Source organism: Aquarana catesbeiana, linkage group LG04 (genome assembly GCF_042186555.1).
Source record: "Aquarana catesbeiana isolate 2022-GZ linkage group LG04, ASM4218655v1, whole genome shotgun sequence".
NCBI lineage: Eukaryota > Metazoa > Chordata > Amphibia > Anura > Ranidae > Aquarana > Aquarana catesbeiana.
The window spans coordinates 17,289,925-17,311,862 of NC_133327.1; the positions used below are offsets into that span (position 1 = coordinate 17,289,925).

General features: G+C 45.1%; 1 protein-coding gene across 1 annotated transcript in view; it reads right to left on the minus strand.

The window, feature by feature from the left end:
• CHRNA2 (cholinergic receptor nicotinic alpha 2 subunit) overlaps positions 1–21,938 on the minus strand; it is a 127,059-nt gene that overhangs the window by 7,338 nt on the left and 97,783 nt on the right. The window contains exons 5-6 of the mRNA XM_073624882.1: positions 19,640–19,749; positions 4,487–5,525 (exon numbers count right to left, since the gene is read on the minus strand). Of these exons, the coding sequence (XP_073480983.1) occupies positions 4,487–5,525; positions 19,640–19,749 (1,149 nt within the window). The remainder of the gene's footprint in view (positions 1–4,486; positions 5,526–19,639; positions 19,750–21,938) is intronic.

The following is a 21,938-nucleotide window of genomic DNA, read 5'->3' on the forward strand; positions in this document are numbered from 1 at the left end:
CACTCATCCGTGACAGCACATGGATCGGCGTACCGTCACCGACCACTTCATTTACAGTCCTGGTCACTGTGTGCACCCCAAACAGGCCCAAAACTAGCCTGCCCCACATCCGGCAGGGCAATGTGGCAGGCAAGAAATTAGAGAGCCCGAATGGGTGTGGGTGGGGCCTGTGACACCATGTTATACTGCATCAGGTAATACCAACCCCAGTGACACCACTAATCAGTACCTGACCTTAACCCTACTGAAAACTTTTAAGGATGAAATGGAACGGCAGTTGTTAACCAGGTCTTCTTATCGAACGGGGGGGGGGGGGGGGGGATTAAAAAGGAGATTGCAGCAGAGAAAGATCAGGCCCTCTACCTTGTGGCAGGGCTGTGTGGAAAAGCTGAGTAGAGGTCAAGACTGGATAGACAGAAATACAATTCCTTTGGCAGGTGAAACAGCAAATATATTTCATCTGTGCATTATGCTGTTTGCCTGGAACTTGGTTTTTGCTTGTGAACAGGGCTGGGCTGGCAGCACAAGGGTTAAGTCCTCAGCACCGCAATTTAGGGTTTGCAAGTTCATGTTCTGCATTAGATGGCGGCATGATGTTTCTGGCAATTATGCAGAAATTTCTCTGGGTGCAATGATTAGGCTGGGAGCAGCAAGCAATCTGACAGATGTACCTGGGACAGCTGTGTGTACCCACTGACGACCCAGGGAGACAAATTACAGTGCGGCAAAGATGAGGGATGGGGGGGGGGGGTGTATCTGCTGACTGATACTGTATAAGAAAATACTTGTTCTTGGTTTGGAATTTCACAACGGACCTTTAAAGGTAACCTGCCATGAAAGAAACATGGTGGCTTCCATTGCTAACCTTTCTTTCTGGAAATGCTGGTTTCCCGACTGTCATGTTAACTGTTTCACTTTGAGTCGCTGACCTGGAGCATTTCAGGGCCCAAATACATCCCTGGGAATTACAGACCAGTTAGTAGTTAATAGTATGTAATCTCTTGGAGGGGATAATACGGGACTATATACAAGATTTTAGTAATGAGAACGGTATCATTAGCAGTAATCAGCATGGATTCATGAAGAATCGTTCTTGCCAAACCAATCTATTAACCTTCTATGAGGAGGTGAGTTGCCATCTAGATAAAGGAAGGCCCGTAGACGTGGTGTATATGGATTTTGCAAAAGCATCTGACACAGTTACCTATAAACGTTTACCGTTGGCATGGACCATAGGGTGGGTACATGGATTGAAAACTGGCTACAAGGGCGAGTTGAGAGGGTAGTGAGAAATGGGGAGTACTCGCAATGGTCAGGGGTGGGTAGTGGGGTCCCCCAGGGTTCTGTGCTGGGAGCAATCCTGTTTAATTTATTCATAAACGACCTGGAGGATGGGATAAACAGTTCAATCTCTGTATTTGCGGACGATACTAAGCTAAGCAGGGCAATAACTTCTCCGCAGGATGTGGAAACCTTGCAAAAAGATCTGAACAAATTAATGGGGTGGGCAACTACATGGCAAGACAAGACTCTGGTCCGGCCGCACCAAGAGTATGCTGTCCAGTTCTGGGCACCAGTCCTCAGGAAGGATGTACTGGAAATGGAACAAGTACAAAGAAGGGCAACAAAGCTATTAAAGGGTCTGGAGGATATTGGTTATGAGGAAAGGTTACGAGCACTGAACTTATTCTCTCTGGAGAAGAGACGCTTGAGAGGGGATATGATTTCAATATACAAATACTGTACTGGTGACCCCACAATAGGGATAAAACTTTTTCGCGGAAGGGAGTTTAACAAGACTTGTGGCCACTCATTAAAATTAGAAGAAAAGAGGTTTAACCTTAAACTATGTAGAGGGTTCTTTACTGTAAGTGCGGCAAGGATGTGGAATTCCCTTCCACAGGCGGTGGTCTCAGCAGGGGGGCATCGATAGTTTCAAGAAACTATTACATAAGCATCTGAACGATCGCAACATACAGGGATATACAATGTAATACTGACATATAATCATACACATAGGTTGGACTTGATGGACTTGTGTCTTTTTTCGACCTCACCTACTATGTACCTATGTAAGGTATGCCAATAAGGACTAATGACTTTATTTTTAAGAATTCTTTATTTTTTTTGCAGGACTAATGACTTGAATTTCCAGGTCTCCCCACACATTCTGGGCCAGTGAGTCAGAAATAATTAAGCCAGAGGGCTAGAATAACATTCAGGAAAACAGCATTTACAGAAGGAAGTCCACAACAGCAGCCTCTGTGTTTCTCTTTTACTTTAAAAAATCTCAATTATAAAACAATATTACTATCTTCTATCCAGCACCAACAAGAATGATATTTCAGTAATTGATGACCTTATCAGAAGACCATGTCAACTGCAATAAAAAGATTCTTGATGGAAGTTCCCTTCAATAAAAGAGCTGTTGTGCTCGCCTTTCCGGCAGCCCATGCCTCCTACCTCCTCACCATTCCAGCACCAGAACAGGCGTCTCCATTGAATGATTTCTACTCAACTTCTGCTCCAGTGACAACCATGATATCCGATTTCCCATCCTGGTGACAATGGCCAGGAGAAATAGACAGGATAATAAAGAACTGACAGAGGGTCTAATTATTCCCTGCTCTACGCAAATTTAGGAAATCTTTTAAGATCCACCCAGTCTCTTCTATCTTTTATGCCGCTTACACACGAGCGGACTTTACGGTAGACTTGGTCCGGCGGACTGGAGTCCGCCGGATAATTCGATCGTGTGTAGGCTCCAGCGGACTTTTTTTTCCCAAAAGTTCGACGGACCTAGAAATGAAACGTTTCAAATCTTTCCGACGGACTCAAGTCCAGTCGAAAAGTCCGCTCGTTTGTATGCTAGTCCAACGGACAAAAACCGACGCAAGGGCAGCTATTGGCTACTGGCTATGAACTTCCTTGTTTTAGTCCGGTCGTACGTCATCACATACGAATCCGTCGGACTTTGGTTGATCGTGTGTAGGCAAGTCCGTTCATTCGGAAAGTCAGTTGGAAAGTCCGTCGAAAAGTCCGCCGCACCAAGTCTGCCGTAAAGTCCGCTCGTGTGTACGCGGCATTAGGGGCTCTATTGATGAGATTTCTGTGCTGAGTTCCCAGGTGTGCACACCTGCTGTGCCCATTAAGAGGGGTTCTCACCATACCTGTGCTGAGTTCCCGGGTTTGTAAACCTGCCATGCCCCTTTTTAAAGGGGCTCCTGCTATCAATGCACTCGTTCCAAAGTCTACAAGCCTGCTGTGTCCATTGGGAAGGGCTCCCACCATTCCTGTGCTGAGTTCCCACGTCTGTACATCTGCAGTGCTCATTGTGAGGGACTTCCACCATTCCTGGACTGAGTTTCTGGGTCTTCATACCTGCTGTGTCCATCATGAGGAGTTTCTTCAATTTTTGTTCTGAGTTCTGGGTGTGCACCTTACAGGGAGCTCCCAGCATCCCTGTGCTGAGTAAGTACATGGGTCTGTACACCTGCTGTGCCCATTATGAAGGGCTCCTGCAATCCCTCTCCCAAGTTCTTGGTCTACATACCTGCTGTACCAATTGAAAGCGCTACTACCATCCCTGTGCTGAGTTCCCAGATCTACACATCTCCTGTGCCCAATATGTGGGGTACCCACCATCCTTTTACTTAGTTCCTGGGTCTGTACACCTGCTGTGCCCATTATTAGGCACTACCACCATCCCTTTGCTGAGTTCCCAGGTCTGTACACCTACTGTGTCCATTTTGAGAGCCTCTTACCATCTAGATAATAGAAGTCCTGTAGACGTGGTGTATATGGATTTTGTAAAAGCATTTGACACAGTTACCCATAAACGTTTACTGTGCAAAATAAGGTCCGTTGGCATGGACCATAGGGTGAGTACATGGATTGAAAACTGGCTACAAGGGCGAGTTTAGAGGGTGGTGAGAAATGGGGAATACTCAGAATTGTCAGGGGTGGGTAGTGGGGTCCCTCAGGGTTCTGTGCTGGGACCAATCCTGTTTAATTTAATTCAATCCAAAGCACTAAGTGTCATTTCTGTCTGCTGCCCCATTTTTCTGCTATCAGCATGATTCTCTTCTGAAAAGTTTGCCTGACACCAAGAGAAAATTGGTGACAGGGGAGGGAGCTCCAGCTCATCGACAACCTCAGCTCTGTTCCTGTGTGCTGTGTGAAGGGGGGGGGGTGTCTCCTCCCTCCAATCAGCTCTCAGAGCTCTCCTCACTGATGTAGCTTCAGCTTTCCACCCCCTGCTTTTCAGGGCTGAGAGATCCTGTTTAAATTGTGCACTTTGAATGGCTGTAGGGGAAAGACAGATGTAGATAAATAGGTACAACATATGGTGGAGGATTTGTTTCATCTCTGTGTATCACCTGAGGCCACTCACTTCACAGGGCATATGTAAGGGTTTACAACCACTTTAGGTGACTTCATTTTGACCACACATTTTTCATTTTGTATTCAGCTATGTCATACTTACGGAAAAGTCAGCATCTTCAGCCCTCAGATGATCCGCTATGTAGTGAACACCCTCTAAAGCTTTTAATATACTTGGGGAGAGCAAGAAATTTGATTCAGTGTTCTCCGCTTTGTTCTGACGAGGGGTCTGGCATTGTCCCCCAGGCACTGGGTGGTTATAGTCATATCGATACTGAAGGTTATGGTTGTGGGTTGAAACATGATGGACGTGACATGGCTGCAACTCCACTTCTGGCTCCCCCCACTTCTCGTCCACATCTGTCTCCATCCAATATTTAGAAGTACTGAGTTTAAGCTCTGGTGTGTCGTACTGACTGATAATTTCCCCCACTGGAGCCGGCGGTCTCTTCATGAAAAGCCATCTTGGTATGTGCTCCAGAAAAACAGAACGAACCCAAAGAGGCATCTTGTGAGTACTTGGAGATCGATGATGGACATTCAACACAAAGACAGTGATGACTATAGAAAGCGTGACAAAGATCATGGTGAACAGAAGGTACTCCCCAATCAACGGGATAACCAACGACGTGGATGGGATGATCTCTGTAATCAGTAGAAGGAACACAGTTAAAGATAACAGCACTGAGATACACAACGTGATCTTCTCACCACAATCCGATGGTAAGTAGAAGACAAGGACAGTAAGGCAAGATATCAAGAGGCACGGGATGATTAGATTAATAGTGTAGAACAAGGGTAACCTCCGAATGATGAAGTAGTATGTGATATCGGGGTAAATTTCCGTACAGCAATCATATTTCTTAGAGTTGTACGTCCCAACGGCATTGACAATCGCCCACTCGCCGCTCTCCCAGTAGTCCTTCAGGTCCACGTTGCGCTCCATGCTCTCCAAGTCAATGTTGGCTTTGTCATACGTCCAAGAGCCAAACTTCATCTTGCAACTCTGTTGGTCAAAGGGAAAGAAGGTCACGTCGATACTGCAGGAGCTTTTGTAGATGGCGGGTGGGGTCCACTGAACCTTCCCTGTGTGGAACAGGTGCGCTTTGGTCATGTGGGTGATGGCGAACTCTCCATCGGCGCTGTAGAAAGAATAGATGTTTCATAAGTTGTTCAAACAAAAATGTAGAGCAGACTATACACAATTCGTTAGTAGAACTAAAGGCAAAACATTTTTGGATAAGGAGAAAAAAAAAGTTTTGCCCTTAGTTATACTATAACAACTAGACAATGTAGAAAGAAATAATATGGGCATGAAACCGTTAATTGGTAAATGTGTTACCCGAAAAGTTCTAAAAAACAAAATAAAAATCTAAAACCATTTCAACAGCTCCAAGGTGCCATGACTGCTGGCATGGCCCCATTGACTTGAACAGACAAATTTGATAGATGGTGCCACCTGTCAACTCAACATGCCGGCGTTAAATTTGAAGCAAAGCATTGTGGCCACGGTATGCAAACAGCGCCCTTGGGCTGATAGTAGGCTTTCGGTGGGTGGAAAAACCACAGATCAGCTGCCTGTAACTCCCGTGAAAGAGGTCTAAAAGTGGACCTTCACACTCCTTTTGAAGACTGCATATTCCGGGCCCTCCCAAAGCATTGGGAAAAATGTTGGGGTTTTTTTTGGGTAGCAAGTACCTGTTCCATAAGAAGCTTGGTCCCACTTCCTTATTGCTTGCCTAGATGGGGATGACGTTTGATGGGTGTTTTTGTGTCCACCAAAATTGCCCTGTAGTATGCCTTGCAGCACTGCCCAACCTATTCATAGCTCTATGCTGAGATCAGCCTGCAGCACCTAGAGAAACCCTGTGCTGGATTCATTTTTTTCCTGCCTGGTTCAGCCCCTGAGCCTATTTCTTCCTAGAGTGGGCTAGGGTCCTACAACTTTTTTTTTTTTAACTTTGCAGATGTTTTGGTTCAGCACCTTATACCTTTCAGTTTTAGTAGCCTACACTAACATGATATAGGTTTTTTTTTTACACACAGGTGTATCTATCTATCTATATATATATATATATATATATATATATATATATATATATATATATATATATCTCTATCTATCTATCTATATATATATATATATATATATATATATATATATATATATAGATAGATATAGATATATATCTATATATCTATAGCTATATATATATAGCTATAGATCTATAGCTATATATATAAATGCATACCAGCAAGAGCATGTACATTTGTTCTATGCGAATGGGGCAAACCCCCCCCCCCCAAATATTATTAGGCTTTTTCCTGTGTTATTTGAATGTTTATAATTGATTTAAATATGAAAATACTCAATTTGGCCACTAGATGGCACTAAGTATCCTTTGTTGCTTTCTTTGATGTAAGTTCCTTTGATGCTTAGAGCCATCTAGTGGCCAAATGTGGTATTTTTCTTTTTTTTAATCAATGAAAAACACACAAACTAGCACAAGAAATAGCCTAATAATATTCCTTTTTGGCCCATTTGCACAATAAAAATGTACAAGCACTTTTACTGGGCAAATTGCTATGGGATTTATTGTAAAAGAAAACACCCCATAGGGCTTCCAAGTATGCGGTTTTAAGATACATTCAGGGAGCACTCCGGGCATTTAAAGTGGTATTACATTCAAAAACCACATTTGTTCTGTGCGAATGTGGCAAAAGAAAAAAAATATTATTCTGCTGTTTCCTGTGTTTGAATGTTTTCCGTTGATTTAAACTGGAAAATACCACATTTGGCCACTAGATGGGACTAAGTATCACTGTAAATTCCCTTGATACTTAGAGCTAATGAAAAACATTCAGCTAGCCCAGGAAACAGCCTAATAACATGCCTTTTTGGCCCATTCGCACAGCACAAATGTATAGGCACTTTTACCGGGCAAAATGCTATGCGATTTTCTCTTATATATAAATACACCCCATAAGGCTTCCAAGTATGTGGTTTTAAGATAAAATCAGGGAGCATTTCTGGCATTAAAAGTGGTATTTAATTCAAAATCCACATTTGTTCTGTGCTAACGTGGCACAAAAAAAACCAAAACAATTATTATTAGGCTGTTTCCCGTGTTTGAATGGTTTTCGTTGATTTAAGCTGGAAAATACTTTGATCACTAGATGGGACTAAGTATCATTGTAAATTCCTTTGATATTTAGAGTCATCTAGTGGCCAAATGCAGTATTGTTCCTTTTAAATCAACGAAAAACATTCGACTAGCACAGGAAATAGCCTAATAATGTTCCAAGCGCAGAACACATGTACTGGCACTTTTACTGGGCAAATTGCTATGCAATATTTTTTTTTTAAGAAATACACCCCATAGGGCTTCCAAGTATGTGGTGTTAAGATAAACTTAGGGAGCACTCCCAGAATTTAAAGTGGTATTACATTTAAAAACAACATTTGTTCTGTGCGAATGTGGCAAAAAAAAAAAATCATTGGCTATTTCCTGTGTTTGAATGCTTTTCGTTGATGTAAACTGGAAAATACTGCATTTGGCTACTAGATTGGACAAAGTATCATTTTAAATTCTTTTGATACTTAGAGCCATCTGGTGGCCAAATGCGGTATTTTTCCTTTTAAATCAATGAAAAATATTCAACTAGCACAGGAAATAGCCTAATAACATTCCTGGTTTGGCTCATTCGCACAGAACAAATGTATAGGCACTTTTAGCAGGCAAAATGCTATGCAATTTTTTTCTTATATATAAATACACCCCATAGGGCTTCCAAGTATGTGGTTTTAAGATAAACTCAGGGAGCATTTCCGGCGTTTAAAGTGGTATATAATTCAAAATCCACATTTTTTCTGTGCTTAAAGTGGCACAAAAAAAAAAAAAAAAAACAATTATTATTAGGCTGTTTCCTGTGTTTGAATGGTTTTCGTTGTTTTAAACTGGAAAATACTTTGGTCACTAGATTGGACTAAGTATCATTTTCAATTCTTTTGATACTTAGTGCCATCTAGTGGCCAAATGCGGTATTTTTCCTTTTAAATCAATGAAAAACATTCAACTGGCACAGGAAATAGCCATAACATTCATTTTTTGCTCATTCGCACAGAACAACAGTTACACTTTTACTGGGCAAATGGCTTTGCAATTTTTATTTTTTTTTAAATAAATACACCCCATAGGGCTTCCAAGTATGTGGTTTTAAGATAAACTCAGGGAGCGCTCCTGGCATTTAAAGCTGTATTAAACCCAAAAATGTAATATATTGCAACTTACCAATTATTAGGTGTGGTGGCTGCATTATTTTATTTTATTTTTTGCACATGGTGTTCCAGCCAGTCACACCCTTCCTGTCTTAGGCTGGCCATACATTATACAATTTTCTTGTACAATTTTCCTTTAGATTTACCGAAACCATGTAATATGAGGTCAAACCCAAACACTTTCAATGTGTATGCAATCAGGTAGGCACTTGCACCTTTCATAGTTGAAGGTAAATCTACAGGAAATTGAAGAAGAAAATGGTATAACGTATGGCCAGGTATGGGGTGTCTCCACTCTGGATGGAAGAGCAACGGGACACCTTTGGACAACAGCATTGTCACTTTAGGGGGAGGTTAGTGTTAGATGAACTAACAGATTTAGATACATTTGACTGCCAAATTAAAGCTGAACTCGACCTAACACTTTATAAGCAGTTAAAAAAAAATTTGGGGGGGGGGGGATTACACCCACTCATGTTTGGTTGCAAACAATGCATATCAGAGTTCTCCTTTAAGCCTTTGGCTTCATATAGTGCATAGCGGAGATCTCCTTTAAGATCTATCTGCCTTTGCCGTGTGGGTGTCTGACACACTTTACATTCCGTTGAACAATAAGCGTTGGGGACGCGGTCCTGATTTAGAACAATTATCAGGCCCATGGTGGATTTTGACAAAACCGTCTACCTCGGGTCATGATGAATGCTCGTTGGCAGAGGGTCTATTCTTGGCGAAAATTTCTAGGCGACTTATTTTAAGCAGCACGGGATCTGCGGCGGAGTCGGAAGGAACGTAATGAGTTTTTTCCGAGCGTTAACTAATTTGCTTTCGAGAGACAAAGATGTGAAAATGTTTCCTAGACCAAAATAAAATCAAAAAATCAATCCCGGGCCGGGCTCTGGAGGGCAGATGCTTTGTAGTATGAGTTATTTTCGATTTATAAGACCCCCCCCCCCACACACACACACCACCACCTCCGGTGAAAGAATATTACAATCCCAGACTATTAATACTGACTGTGGAAACATCAATGTGAGATTGTGGATCAGATTCTGGGTGCTCCTGGATGGAGCGGAGGGATGGAAAGAGAAGATTACATGAGAGGTCGGGGGGGGCAGACCGATGAAGGGGGAACATTGTCATTTCAAAGGGTCAGTCCACATGAAAGTTGGGTTGAACGTTAGAGGAGTCAGCCTCTGGCTTCTTATATGTCCTAGGGACTCCAACCATGAGATGTCCCTGACATATTCTGCTCCTGTCCTCCTGAAAGATTTGGGTGTTCCCATCCACATGTCTGTGTTCCCAGCTCCTCCAGTTACATTCTCCTTAATATAAAAGGAATAAAAAAACAGCAGGGATGGTGGGAACCCCTCATAATGGACACAGCAGGTGTGTAGACCCAGGAAGTCAGCATGGGGATGGTGGGAACACCTTTTAATGGCAACAGCAAGTTGCAGACTTAGAAACTCAGAGCAGGGATGGTGGGAACTTCTAATAATGGCCACAACAGGTGTACAGACCCAGAGAAGGTAGGAACCCCTAATATTGGATATAGCAAGATTTCAGTGCATAGATAGTGGGAACCCCTCATAACGGAAACAATAGGTGTATACACTAGGAAACACAGAGCAGAGATGGTGGGAACCATCACCATTTTGTGGGAGTCCCTCATAATGTACACAGCAGGTGTACAGACCCTGAAACTCAGCACAGGGATGGTGGGAACCCCTCATAATGGGGATAGAAGGTGTACAGACCCTGAAACTCAGCACAGGGATGGTGCGAAACTGTCATTCTGCTCCTTGACGGTGAGGTTACTGGTTCCTTAGCTCCTATGCTTCCAGAGACCAGGGGCTAGAGTTGCTTCTCTGCGCCAGGAGGGATGCTGGTTCCTGTGAAGGACCCTGGCGGGGGCCCCCTGGATGGGCCTCAGCCACTGGAAGATACTGGGCCTGGCCCAAGGAGAGATGAGTCCCTGTCTGCCTTTAGATGGAGGATTGTTGAAACGCTGAGAGGATTGAGAAAGAAGAGGAGAAATTGGTAGCTTTGAAAGCTAAATTTAAGAAGAAAAAGCTGTTTTGTGCCAAAGTCTTCAGCAAGAAGAGACCAGCTCTGAGGCCTGAGTTGAAAGACTTGGAACAAACTGTGAGAAAGCAAAAAGAACTGGTGAGTTCTCTAAAGGAGAATAGTGGAGCATTTAAAGAGAAATATTGGAACTAGGAACGGTTTAGCCGAATGAGAAGAGGAGCCGCTTCTTGTATGGAAAGTGACCCAATCAGTGAGGAGATGCAGGTACCGACAGAGTCAGCAGAGAGTGAGAAAGTGGGCCCGGAGGATGAGCCCAGCTGTTCAACACCTCTGGCATTTGTTGAGCCCTCAGTGGCGAAGGCCTCTGTCCCCCTCCCTCTGCAGCAGCAATATGGAACATCAGAGCAGTAGGTTGAGGGAGGTACTGGCATGCTGGAGTTTATCACTGAGCTGGAATCCCCTTTGGGTGCGGCTTCCCTGGATGATGATGAAGAGATGGACACCGTTCCTAGCCCTGTGGAAGAGAGACCTGTGGAGAGAGCAAGATCCGCAACAACTGGGAGGAAGTCTGATCCCACCGTCAGCCATAACATTGCAGAAATAACAGCACAGCAAGCAGGTACAGTGTGTGTGCAAGATGGTGGTGTGAATTTTAATGACAATGGGCTTGCTGAGGGTTGTAGTGCTACGGGCAATGAGCCCAGACCCATAGACAATGTCCAACATACAATACCATCTGATTTATCTGCTGAAAACAAAGCTTCAGATTTAAAAGAAATTGGTGAGAGTGTTGGGAATAACTGTCAGCTTCAGTCTGCAGAGAGGAGCACCATAGACAATGCAGTGACTTTGCCTGGACGAGACACAGTGGCTGTTCCTGAAAATGGTGGAGGAGATGCTGGGAGCAGTAGTGCTACAACTTTCCAGGAGTCTGCAGTGGACAGGACTGTGCTGGAACCCAGAAAAGAAGCTGTGTGTTCAGAGCAGGGGGAGAGGGAGGGTCTCACCTCTGTTAATCCAAAGACTGCTATCCCAGCTGAATCAGACTCTCTGCCTGCAGGTTTAATTGTGTCTAAGGACAAGACTGCAATTGGTATGTCTGTAAGGAAAACTTATGCTTGTGATGCTGCTACAGGATCTGGGAAGGGGGAGCAAGCAGGGAAGGAGTATGGAAATGTTTTATCTTCCTCAATGTTTAACCACTTCAATACAGGGCATTTTCAACCCCTTCCTGTCCAGGCCACATTTCAGTTTTCAGCGCTGTCGCACTTTGAATGACAATTGCGCGGTCATGCAACACTGTACCCAAATGAATGATTTGATCACCTCTGTGGTTTTTATTTCTTGCGCTATAAATAAAAGAAGAGTGACAAGTTTGAAAAAAAACACAATATTTTTTACTTTTTGCTATAATATCCCAATTTAAAAAAAAATTTCTTTCCTCAGTTTAGACCGATATGTATTCTTCTACATATCGCAATAAGCATATATTGATTGGTTTGCACAAAAGTTGTAGGGTCTACAAAATAGGTGATAGATTTATGTCATTTTTATTATTTTTTTTTTTACTAGTAATGGCGGCGATCTGTGATTTTTATCCTGACTGTGACATTGCGGCAGACATATCGGACACTTTTGACACTATTTTGGGACCATTCACATTTATACAGAGATCAGTCCTATAAAAATGCACTGATTACTGTATAAATGTCACTGGCAGAAAAGGGGTTAACACTAGGGGGCGATAAAGAGGTTAAATGTGTTACCAAGGAGTAATTCTAACTGTAAGGGGAGGGGACTCACAAGAGGAGGAGGCCGATCGGTGTTCCTCTGTACTGGGAACACACTATTGGTCTCCTCTCCCCTGACAGGACGTGGATCTGTGTGTTTACACACACAGATCCACATCCCTGCTCTGTTACCAGCAATCGCGGGTGCCTGGCGGACATTGTGGCCGCCGGACATGTGCATCGGCTCCTGAGTGACACGCCGGGTGCGCGCTCCCTAGACAGCCAGGAAGCCGAGGACATCATATGACGCCCACCCAGGATGGGAGATCTCTCCTGTGGACGTCATTTGGCTATGGGCCGGGAAGCAAGTGGTTAAAAGGAGAAATGTTGTGCAGCTTAAATGGGAGTGTGGAGGACTTCCTCCGCATAGGAGGGCAGTGGTGGATAAAATTCTGCAGATGGGGTTTAGGCCCACAGATATTTTTGCCCTGATCAGTCTGGCCGGTTTCCTATGAGAATGATTTGCCCTTTATCCATCCTGAGTCTTTGGACATATTTTGGGAGAAATATGAGCACGTGCGTAGGGGCCTGCCGAACTGGAAAGGGCTCATCCCCAAGCTTGTATAATGCCAGCCACTCATTAAAATGGTGACAATTCTTGTCCGCAATGAGTCCATACCATAGGGGGATTTAACTGTATGGTTGAGGAGGTATGGAGACGTCCTGAGCCCCCTAAAGATTTTGGATGATTGGGGAATATGGAGGGGGGGGGGTCTGTGCAGTTAAAATTAAAAGTAATTGACAATGTCATCCAGCATCTGCCATCCTCAACTTGGAGAGGGACAGGCTGACCATCTTCTACCCGGGACAGCCAAAGCTATGCAACAAGTGTGGAGATAAAGGGCATCTTGCATCCTCCTGTCCGGTGATGAAGTGCTCTCTGTGTCAGGGTGTAAGACATTTGGCAAAGGATTGTAACATTATAAGGTGCAATTTGTGCAATGCGGTGGGGCATCCTTATAGTCAGTGTCCTGAGGCAATGCACAACAAGCCTGAGTTCATGAGAGAGTTCTTCCACCTGGACATGGAGGATGCTCAGAGCTCAGCAGCTGGAGTGCCTGTGAGTCCATCTGAGTCTGTGCCAATACCCAATATGTCTGTGTCTTCCCAGTCTTTGGTGCCCCAGTTTGTGCGTGTGCCTAGTGTGCCCATGTCTTCCCAGTCTGAGTGTTTGCCTAGTGTGTCAGTGTCTTCCCAGTCTGTATGTAAGGTATCAGTTGCCGAGAATGTATCCAATGTGTCTGTGTCTTCCAAAATTGCAGAGGCAGTAAGAGGTGCTGGGGCGGGTGCGTCAAGTGCGGTGCCAGTCCCCCTCCCCCGACGCTGGGAGTGGGTAAAATGGTGAAGAGGCTGGCCTGATGGTGAATAAGGGAAGGGAGAGTGGGGTGAAGGCTGTTGACTCTGGTTTGTCCAAGTATGATATGGAGTGGTTGGAGGATAAAAGGAGGAGGGGCAAAAGAAGAAAAAAAAAAACAGGTACAGTTACCTTAAGTCCTAAGGTTTTGCCTTCGGCAAATAAATTCAAGGTCCTGTCAAATGATGATGATGATGAGTGGGACTCGTTGAGTTCTGCATCCTCTATGGAGGATGAGTGCCAGGGTGCAACGAAGCGTGCTGGTTCTCCAGGGAGAGAGAGTAGTCAGGCTAAGAAACGGCTTCCTCAACTACCCTAATGGCAGTTCCCACTCCGTTAAAAGTGGCAACCATTAATGTTGCCAGCTTAAGATCAGTAAGTGCTTGTCATATGGCCTTATTTTTGCTCAGCGAGTTTGATGCTGACATTTTGTTTTTGCAAGAGACCCATCTGAGTAGTCTGGCCGATATACATCTGGCAAAGAAGGAGTGGAGACGTGGCCCCTCATTTTTGTCTCTTGCGGCCGAGCCTTACAGCGGAGTTGCAGTCCTTTTTTCTGGTATGGTTACGTGCCAGCGGGTAATTGAGGTAGAGATAGGGAGATGCATGGTCTTAGACATCTCTGTGAAGGGGCAGGACTTGTGCCTGATTATTGGTGATTTCAACACCATTACTAGGTCTAAAGACAGGAGAGGTTTCAGAGATAAGCTGGGCTATGACACCCTTTTTCTCAATGCGATAGTTAGCGAAGCAGGTCTGGTAGATGCGCACATTAAGCGTTGCCCAGACAGCACAGGGTTCACTTTTCAGCGAGGTAATAGTCAGAGTAGGATAGATAGATAGATAGATAGATAGATAGATAGATAGATAGATAGATAGATAGATAGATAGATAGATAGATAGATAGATAGATAGATAGATAGATAGATAGATAGATAGACTCTGCTTTTTTGGCACCTGTGTGTCGGGCAGCGGAGTTTTTCGGTCACTGTATTCTGTCTGTGACTCTGAATGCCTCAGACATGCCACCTAGGGGGAGGGGTATCTGGAGATTGAATTCTGCCCTCCTGGAAGAGGAGAGAGTAGGACAATCCTTTGAGGATTTTTTTCAAGCACAGGTAACGATCCTAGACTTTTGCAACAGCAACTCAGAATGGTGGGAGCCTGTAAAACAGCGGACTGTTGGACTTTTCAAGGTCATGGGAAGAAAGCAGCAAGATAAATATATCACCTACCAGCATTTGCAGAGGAAACTTGACCGCCTTGTTTCGAATGGAGGAGATTCTGGGGCGATCTCTGAGGTGAAGCTCCTCCTTAGGACACATCAATATGATCGGCACGCCTCTTTGGTTCAAGAGAGGGATTACAGGAAATACCATTCACCTGACCCTTACCAGAACTGTAAACAGAGCGTAGCAGTTAAGGCAGTCAATGGCCTGAAGGACAGTACGAGCTCTCTGATGAAGTCTAGGTCAGGGATCCTGGAGGTTGTCAGGTCATACTATGCCAATCTCCTGGGAGGAAGGAACCTTGATCAGACAAGGATGTTTGGTTTTTTGGACTCTACACCAGGTCTGGAAAGTAATGTTCCTTTGATGAATTTGACAGATGAAATCACTGCAGATAAGGTAATCCAGGCTATTGATAAACTAGCCATCAAGAAAATGCCAGGGCCAGATGGTTTGACAGCCGAATCTTATAAATGTTTTCAGACGATCCTGGCTCCCCACCTTGCGGAGGTTTTTAATGGCTGTTTGAATGAGGGTTCTCTCCCTCCCTCCATGAGGCAATCTGCAGTGATCCTTCTGTCAAAGGGTAAAGATCCTTCGATGATTGGGAATTGGCGCCCCATTAGCCTTCTTAATGTCGATAGAAAAATACTGGCAAAGATTTTTTTCTGGCGATTATCACCAGTGGCAGGCAGTTTGTTATCCCACCACCAGCACTGCTCGGTCCAAGGTAGAAGCACTTTCTCAGCGATGTGAGCTGTCCGGGAGGCCTTGGAGCGTTGTAGGGCTGCTGGTTGGAGTAAATTTTTGCTGACATTGGATCAGGCTAAGGCTTTTGATCGGGTTAATCATGAGTACTTATGGCTCCTTCTTGGTAAATATGGCCTGGAGGGGGGTTTCATTGATTGGCTCAAGGGGCTGAAAGCTTTCCTCTGGTTAATGGTTGGGTCGGGCAGCCCTTTGTGGTCAGCTCGGGTGTGTGTCAGGGGTGTCCATTGAGTCCTCTGCTATATGTGTTTGCAATCGACCCCTTCATTAGGCTAGAGAGTGGACCATTGTGTGGGGTACCTTTGGGCATCGCTGGTGACCCTCCTTTGAAGGTTGTGGCCTTTGCTGATGATGTTTCTGTTTTTGTCTCTGGGACTGGGGAGGCTCAGGAGGTGGTCTCTGCCGATGCCAAGGTGGCAAGCTGGAAAGGTTAGCCGCTTTCCTTGAGGGAAAAGGTTGATCTGATCAAGACTTACCTGATTCCGATTTTTCTGTATGTCAGTTTTGTTTGCGTTTGGAGGTATGCAGTGCAGTGCGCTTGCGTATGCAGTGCATGCTCACCTCCAGCTTAGACCCACCAGGGGTCAAATGCGCATACATGAGAGAATAATTGCTGTTCAGGTTCCTTTACCCACAGTGCGATTCCCCTTTATCTGGAGGTCCTCCAGGTGAAGTCACGTGGATGGTGGCGAAGCGTGTAGAGATGGAGCCTGGCGGTGGGAACTCTTGCAAGGATTACGTAAGATTTACTGGATGTTACTATATGCTATTTTTTTATTCATTAAATATGAGTGCATTTTATGAAGTTGGGGTTGTGCGGTTCTTTCAGTTGTTAACCCAGGTACTGCACTATTGAAAGTATTTTTTTCTCCTGGAGTTACCTACAACCTATGTGGAGTCACCCTTAAAGGGGAATTGTACTGTGTGTAAAGCCTGAACAACAATTATTCTCTCATGTATGAGCATTTGACCCTTGGGGGGGTCTAAGATGGAGGTGAGCATGCACTGCACCTGGTGTATGGGACACAAGTTATGAAGTGAGGATACACCGCATATTTATTGGTGGAGCAAGATTTACTTTAAGAGACAGTTTGTGTGCACTATTTACTAAGAAGAAATACTGCTGGATTTATCTTAGTGGACTTAGTATATTTATTTATTCATTGGATGGTCACATTGGCACCTTTTCTTGAATATCGGCACTTGTACGTTAATGCACATCAGTTTTTTCATTATTTATGCGTTATTTCATATGTATTATGGCACATTCTGAAGAGGACCCTGATATAAGTGGGCACTGATGAGGACTCTAATGTAAAGGGGGCTCTGTTGGGGACCCTGATGTAAGGGGGACTGATGAGGACTCTGAAGTAAGGGGGCCTCTGTTGGGGACCCTGATGTATAGGGGAACACCGTTGCAGACTCTGATGTAAGTGGGGCTCTGTTGGGGACACTGATATAAGGGGCATTCTGATGGGAACCCTGGTGTAAGGGGAGAGCCTGACTGGGACTATGATGTAATGACACTCTGATGGGGACCCTGATATAATGGTGGACTCATTAATTTATAATACTGATTTTTTTTGTTGGCCTACAAATATTTTTAAGATATATGATGTAGCCCTTGTACTGAAAAGGCTGGAGACCCCTTGCTCTAAGGTTACCATTTTTAAGGGAAAAAATACCAGCCTTATGAACAGCCTGATAATAACATTGCCAAGGAGTCCAGGCCGGGCGGTAACCCAGGTAGGTGGTGCTGTAGTATCTACTGCAGCAGACTTTGTAAAGTTTGGCAGTCGGCTCACTCCTGACACAATAAATATGTCATTATGAATTATTAGACTTCCTAAGTGTGTCTCATGCCAGGGTTGGGGGATAATTGCTTTGTTATGCAAAACAGCGGCGCTGAGCCGTACTGACAGGCGTCACGGCTGCTCCCTCTGAATTGAGCTCATTATAGCGCTAAACTCATTTGACATTGGACAGACTAAAGCAATTCCGGCACAGTCTGAGTCTGGATCAGGTGTGTCATGTTATATATTGGTATTATCATTGTGTGACTTGGGTACATTTCTAATGTTTACATGTTTATTAGACAAGTTGTATCATATGTCTTTGCTTAGGTCTTATATATCTCTTTTCAGATCTCTTTTATGTACGTGAGTCAATAAAAAGGAAAGCATAGTCCCTTTCTTCCCTTTTCCTTTCCCTTCCTTTCCTTTCTCTTTCCCTTCCCTTCCTTTCCTTCCTCCCTCCCTTCTCTCCCTCCTTCCTCCCTCCCTCACTTCTCTCTTCTCTTCCTCCTTTCCTTGTCTCCTCCTTTCCTTCTCTCCTCCCTCTCTTCCTTCCTCCTTTCTCTCCTCCCTTCCTCCTTCCCTTCTCTCTTCCCTCCCTTCCTTGCTCCCGCCCTCACTTCTCTCCTCCTCCCTTTCTCCCTCTCTTCTCTCCTCCCTCTCTTCCTTCCTCCCTTCTCTCCTCCCTTTTTTCTCCCCTCCTCCATTCTCTCCTCCCTTCCTCCTTCCCTTCTCTCCTCCCTCCTTTCCTCCCTCCCTTCTCTCCTCCCTTTTTTCTCCCCTCCTCCCTTCTCTCCTCCCTTTCTCCTTCCCTTCTCTCCTCCGTCCTCCCTTCTCTCCTCCCTCCTTTCCTCCCTCCCTTCTCTCCTCCCTTCTCTCCTCCTTCCCTTCTCTCCTCCCTTCCTTCCTCCCTCCCTCCCTCTTCCTCCTTTCCTTCTCTCCTCCCTTCCTCCTTTCCTTCTCTCCTCCCATCCTCCCTCCCTTCTCTATTCCTCCCTTCTCCCGTCCTCCCTCCCTTCTCCCCTCCCTTCCTTCCTCCCTTCTTTTTCCCTTCTTTATCTCCTCCCTTTCTCCTTCTCTTCTCTCCTTTCTCCCTCCCTTCTCTCCTCCCTTTCTCCTTCTCTTCTCTCCTTTCTCCCTCCCTTCTCTCCTCCCTTTCTCCTTCTCTTCTCTCCTTTCTCCCTCCCTTCTCTCCTCCCTTTCTCCTTCTCTTCTCTCCTTTCTCCCTCCCTTCTCTCCTTCTCTTCTCTCCTTTCTCCCTCCCTTCTCTCCTTCTCTTCTCTCCTTTCTCTCTCCCTTCTCTCCTCCCTGCCTCCTTCCCTTCTCTCTACCCCTTCTCTCCTTCCTTCCTTCCTTCCTTCCTTCTTTCCTTCCTTCCTATACAAGACAATTGGATGGTGTGAACCCCTCATAATGGGCACAGCAGGTCTACAGACCCATGAACTCAGCACAGGGATGGTGGGAACCCCTCATAATGGGCTCAGCAGGTATACAGACCCAGGAGCTCAGCACAGGGATAGTGGGAACCCCTCATAATTGGCAGAGCAGGTGTACAGACCAGGGACCTCAGCACAGGGATGGTGGAAACCCCTCATAATGGGCACAGCAAGTGTACAGACCTGGGAACTCAGCACAGGAATGATGGGAACCCCTCATAATAGGGGGATGGGGAGTAGATATGCAATATTGTAGTGAGCATTGACAATATCCTTCTTTTCTTATCTTTCTCCTCTTCCTCAAGCCTTTTTGCCCAATGGATCTGCATTGCTGGCTGACATGATCTACATCGGATCATCTACATTGTGGAACATTGAGTATTATTTAAATGAAGGCATTTTTCTGTGTTTTTACTTAATATTTTTTGAATGAATACCAGTAATCAAGGGTACTTTGTAGACCTGACACAGAGCATATCTTTATACCTTTCCTCAAGACAATTATGGAACCTTATTTTGATCTTCTTTATTGAATAGTGTGAAAAAAAATGTGTCCATATATAGGACTGCTTTGACTCTTACTTGTTGTAAAGGACGATGTCCGGAATCCATATCATCTCCGAAGGAACGCGGATGGACGTGACGTTATCATAATCCGCTGGGTTCCATCGGAGCTTGTAGTCATTCCATTCCTAAAAAATAATACAAGTACCATCAATGGCATTTGAAACCTGCCTTTACTTTTTTTTTTTTTTAATCAAAAAACATACACCAATCAGCCATAAGATTAAGATCACTGACCCATTATCCCATTACAATGACATCTGAAAGTGGTCAGGATACATTAGGCAGCAAGTGAACATGTTGTCCCTGAAGCTGAAAAAAGGGCATCACAGTTTGTTGTGTATAGGGCTCAGGACGCCTCTGAGAGCCTGAGCTGGCCACTTCCGCCCCCTCCACAGCCCAGCGCTTCAGTGAGCGCTGGAGGGGTCAGAGCAGACAGCGGTGACTGACAGTTACCAGCTCTCTGCTCAGGGAGCTCTGAGAACCGAGAGAATGACAGTGTTTGATCGCTTGGTTCTCAGCCTTACAGCTGGCGGTGATACAGATGCAGCATCAATAAGTATGATTCTAAAATAAATAAAAAATCCCATACTTCACTTTTAAGCCCTGTGGGTGGGGTGAAATGAGGAGCACTCCAAAGGAACAGCCCAGGTCTAGAGAAGCGTAAAAGCGTCTTCAGCCCGACTCCTCCCAGGTTACGCCTCTGACGTGTCCCCCCCCCCCCCCACAGGGCTTAGTCTTATTGCTGTGGGTGGGGTGAAATGGATTGCTTGCACTCCAAAAGGAACATCCTGGGTGTAGAGAAGGGTAAAATCAGCTTCAGCACGATTCTTCCCAGGCTACGTCCCCCCAACGTGTTTCACCATCTCACAGGGGTTAGTCTTATGACTAAGCCATGTGGGTGGGATGAAAGGTGTTGCACTCCAAAAGAACAGCCCAGGTGTACAGAAGCATAAAAGCAGCTTCAGTTCGACTCCTCTGAGGCTACGCCCCCCCAACCTGTTTTGTCACCCCCAAGGGCTTAGTCTTATGACTAAGCCCTGTGGGTGGGGTGAAATGCATTACACTTCAAAGAAACAGACCAGGTGGAGAGAAGGGTAAAAGTAGCTTCAACCCGACTCCTCCCAGGTTATGCCTCCCAACGTGTTTCGTTCCCCCACCCAGAAGTAGAAAAGCAAAACAGCGGCTTCAGCCCGACTTCCCCCAGGCTATGCCTCTTAATGTGTTTCATCCCACCTAAAGGGCTTAGTCTTATGACTAAGCCCTGTGGGTAGGGTGAAATGCATTACACTTCAAAGAAACAGACCAGGTGTAGAGAAGGGTAAAAGTAGCTTTAACCCAACTCCTCCCAGGCTACGTCTCCCAACGTGTTTCGTTCCCCCACCCAGAAGTAGAAAAGCGTAAAAGTGGCTTCAGCCCGACTTCCCCCAGGCTATGCCTCCTAATGTGTTTCATCCCACCTAAAGGGCTTAGTCCTATGACTAAGCCCTGTGGGTAGGGTGAAATGCATTACACTTCAAAGAAACAGACCATGTGTAGAGAAAGGTAAAAGTAGCTTCAACCCGACTCCTCCCAGGCTATGCCTCCCAACCTGTTTCGCCCCCCACCCAGTAGTAGAGAAGCGTAAAAGCAGCTTCAGCCCGACTTCCTCCAAGCTACGCCTCCCAACGTGTTTCGTCCCCCCAAAGGGCTTAGTCTTTTGACTAAGCCCTGTGGGTGGGGCTAAAACAGTTGTAGCATTCCATCCTCTTTCTTTCCATGTATGTGCACAGAGCCAGCACAGGCTTTCCTAGCGCCGGAGTCACTGGAGTATCATAGGATGACTACTCGGAGCAGCACCCAAAGTTAAATTTTTAACACAAATTGTTAACTCTTCCAGCACAGACTGCTGGAGCATGCCCAACCATATGAGGCATAAGCAATAACAAGCCGCATTCAGGCGAATTCACCAAGTAGGAAACATTTATCCTGAAGAGCTCACAGAAATGTTTAATTACCGCAACCCTAGAAGTATACCCGGACCTCTTGGCTCCTTTTACCCCTCTCACCATAAGCCGACTGATTATCCTGTCTCATTAAAACAAATACATATGTATTAAATTCAACCCAGTGCTCAAAGCTACAGAACGATTGCAGAAGATGGAAGTGTAAATGTAATTTCAGGAGACACTAATTAAAAGTTGTTGTTGCAAAAATTCCCGCTTGTTGATTTGCCTTCACCCACCCGCAGATGTGCGAAGAAGCCCATTTCACAGGCTCGTGTGACTCATAGACAACACAAGAAACGTCTGCAGCAAATTGAATTTGCGGTCTAAAA